This window comes from Triticum dicoccoides, chromosome 4A (assembly GCF_002162155.2).
Source record: "Triticum dicoccoides isolate Atlit2015 ecotype Zavitan chromosome 4A, WEW_v2.0, whole genome shotgun sequence".
Lineage (NCBI taxonomy): Eukaryota > Viridiplantae > Streptophyta > Magnoliopsida > Poales > Poaceae > Triticum > Triticum dicoccoides.
The window spans coordinates 707,079,244-707,082,637 of record NC_041386.1 but is presented as its reverse complement, the minus strand read 5'-3'; the positions used below and the strand labels follow the sequence as shown (position 1 = coordinate 707,082,637).

The following is a 3,394-nucleotide window of genomic DNA, read 5'->3' as shown; positions in this document are numbered from 1 at the left end:
ATGTAACGGAGCGACCACTCAATCATTATCTAGATCTGACGGACAAAATATGCGTCCGTCAGAGCGACCGCGGCTGTTGCGACCGCCGCGGCGGCGCCTCGTCCTGCTCGTCACCGAAGGAGATGTCAATCTCCTCCTCGGAGGAGGAGCCTGCCGCCATGGAAGCTGACGGCCCGGAGAGCGTGGGCGGCGGCACCAAGAACTGCCGGAGGAGAAGCTTCCACCTACTCCGCCTGTCGGCGTGGAGTACGACGACTTCGGCATCACCGGAGCTTGGTTGGAAGAGGGGAAAGGGAGGGGCTTTGGCATGGAGACAGGGAAGGGGAGGGGGCCAGTGCTCGGGAAGGGGGAGTGTGGCTCCATGCATCGCCGACGCAGGGTTTAAATAGCCGGGGCAAGGCCCAGGCGAAGGGGCGGTCACTTCAGTGCGGCGCAGCGGCAAGAGTTGGTTCCTCGGAAACCTACGTCTGCATTGAAGCGGAGGCTGCCGAGAGGTCGCATCGGTCAGCGCCCCCCTTCCTTTCACGTTTGTCTCCGGTTTACGGGAGAAATCGCGTCTGGACCGTCCTGCGGACAGATATAGGACCACGTTGGATGGCTTCCCGGTCCGGACAGCGCCGATCCAAATGGACCCGATGGATTTACTCCGGTGGAGGGCCACGTTTTATGTCGACCAAGACATGTACTCGGGTGGAGGGCCCGATCGATTTACTCCGGACAGATATAGGACCACGTTTTATGTCGACCAAGACATGTAGTCGGGTGGAGGGCCCGATCGATTTACTCCGGACAGATATAGGACCACGTTTTATGTCGACCAAGACATGTACTCGGGCGGAGGGCCCGACCGATTTACTCCCAAGCGGGCAAGCGGCGGCACGGGGCTTTCTTTTGAGATACAGCGTCCCATGGGCTCGGACGATTGGCGGTGGACATAATACATGGACAGCAACCCCGCCAGGAGGCCACCACGTGGAACACGTGGTTTGCATTACAACCGATGAAGAAAAACGTGAGAGACGAGCGGATAAATACAGGCACGTACGTCGAAGCTGTGAGTGGACAGAAACTCGATCAAACTCATCCCTACTACTCCGGCCGCACCACCAACCGCGCAAGGCAGCGAGCAGAGTCGGAGATGGACCGAGCCATGGCGCCCAGCGGAGACACCGTGGCCAACGTCCACAGCGGCACCGACAGCACCAATAAGACGCTGCTCAAGAGCGACGCCCTGTACACCTACATCCTCGACACCACGGTGTTCCCCCGCGAGCACGAGTGCATGCGCGACCTGCGCCTTATCACAGACAGGCACCCCAAGTACGTATCATCTTCTTCTTTCTTTTTTTGCCGGTGGGGCTCGTATCATCTTCTCTGCACGCACGCACGTCGATCTCCATGGATCGGTGTTAGTTAGTTTGTTTGTTTGCTCGTCGATCGATCTGGCTCTGATCGGGCCGGGCTGGTCCTTGGGACTCAGGGGTTTCATGCAGTCGTCTTCCGATGAGGCGCAGCTACTAGGGATGCTGATCAAGATGGCGGGGGCCAAGAAGACGATCGAGGTGGGCGTTTTCACGGGGTACTCTCTGCTAGCCACGGCGCTGGCGCTCCCGGAGGACGGCAAGGTGTTGGCCATCGACACCGACCGGGACTGCTACGAGGTGGGACGCCCCTTCATCGAGAAGGCCGACGTGGCGCACAAGGTGGACTTCCGCCAGGGCACCGGCCTGGAGCGCTTGGACGAGCTCCTCGCCGAGGAGGACGGCGCCGCGCGCTACGACTTCGCTTTCGTGGACGCGGACAAGCCCAACTACGTGCGCTACCACGAGCAGCTGCTGCGCCTGGTGCGCATCGGCGGGACCATCATCTACGACAACACGCTGTGGGGCGGCACGGTGGCCCTGCCGGCAAGCACGCCCATGTCCGACCTCGATACCCGCTTCTCTGCCGCCCTCAGGGACTTCAACGCCAAGCTCGCCGCCGACCCGCGTATCGAGGTCTGCCAGCTCGCCATCGCCGACGGCGTCACCATCTGCCGCCGCCTCATCTAGACGGACGTTCGTTCGTTCGGTCCGGTGTGATCTGCGTGCGTCAATTTCCCTACCGCCGGCCGCTTTAGTAAATTTGTGTTTTTCCCCGGCCCTGTCCGCGCTGGCTGCTGAAGCATCTGATGAGTGGTTGTACTTATCTACTCTAGTGTTGCGATATGCAATGACGAGCTCGTGCATGCGGATGTAATTGTTACATTTATCTCAGTTGGATTGTTACATGTGAGATGGTGATTTATCTCAATTGGATTGTTACACGTGAGATGGTGAGACACGCGCGATGTGGATGTGCTATAAGGCCATCTCCAACACTCACCCTCAAATTTCCTCTGCCATCCGTTGCCGAAAGGCAGACCAGTCCCCAGAGACGGAAAAGAATGCCGGAGACGGCCATCTAACGCTACCTGCATACATTTCAAATCGCGTTTAAAATAACCGGACAAAATTCATCAAACACGGCAGATTTCATAAATGTTCGGACGTAATTTACATAAAACGTTGATATTTCATCCATTTTACTAAAAACTAGAAAAATAAACCTAAACGCTATACCGGACGGCCACTTCGTACGCGTGGCGGCCCTGCCCTGCCGCACCGATGTCACAGTTGGTGCCATCATCGTCGTCGACGACGTGGTCCCTCCAGCGGCAGAAGGGCGCCGGAGGGCCGTGGCAGCCCTTGTCTAGCGGTTGCCTACCGCTCTTGGAGGAGCCGCTCCGCATCCTGCTGCGCGGAGAGGAGAGCCGCCGCGGCCTCTTCCAAATGTGCCAGCGGAGCCTTGGCGGCGGCCTTACCCCTGCTGGCGTTGGTGGAGCTGTCGCTAAGAAGTAGAAGGCACTCAATGATTACTTTTAAATTGACATTGAACTAATTAGTATGTGATTCATTTTTTTGCGAAAAAGCCCATAGATCTATTAATTAGTACACAGCATTACAGAGCACCCCTCAATAAAAGAAGAAATTACAATGTTTTCCATGGGAAACTGGCCATTGGCTTCCACCCGATGTGCTGATAGCGCGCCGCCGCTGCTCCTCCCACACCAGAGTCAGGGTGACCTTGTAGTTCACACGGACCGGAAGTCATCGAAGCACCGATCCTATTGGACCATCGCCTTGGTGGAAAGATCGCCAAAGTTGAAGCCAAAATCACATATCCAGTGCTCCTCCATACCAGGAACAACCATACCTACAGAACCAAAGCTCAACAAATCCATATCCATGCGCTTTGTTTCGTCCGTGCACTTAGTTCTTCGAGTTTCATTCTTTTAAACTCGGCAAAGATTTGCCGCGGTCTTTGCGAGTACCTGTGAAAAAGAACTCAACAAAGTTAACCAATGTTGACGTGT

The 3,394-nt window shown here is 56.5% G+C and overlaps 1 protein-coding gene across 1 annotated transcript; it reads left to right on the top strand.

The window, feature by feature from the left end:
* Window positions 1–985: 985 nt before the first annotated feature.
* On the top strand, window positions 986–2,292 carry LOC119288048 (tricin synthase 1-like). The gene is made up of 2 exons (XM_037567667.1): window positions 986–1,320; window positions 1,481–2,292. The coding sequence occupies exons 1-2, from the start codon at window positions 1,001–1,003 to the stop codon at window positions 2,049–2,051; spliced, it is 891 nt and encodes a 296-aa protein (XP_037423564.1). The 5' UTR covers window positions 986–1,000; the 3' UTR covers window positions 2,052–2,292.
* The last annotated feature ends 1,102 nt before the right edge of the window (window positions 2,293–3,394 follow it).

Excerpts from the sequence above, each read along its gene's own strand:
- LOC119288048 (XM_037567667.1), top strand. The coding sequence starts at position 1,001 with ATGAAGAAAAACGTGAGAGACGAGCGGATAAATACAGGCACGTACGTC. Across the intron at positions 1,321-1,480 it reads ATCACAGACAGGCACCCCAA|GGGTTTCATGCAGTCGTCTT; the intron begins GTACGTATCATC and ends CTTGGGACTCAG.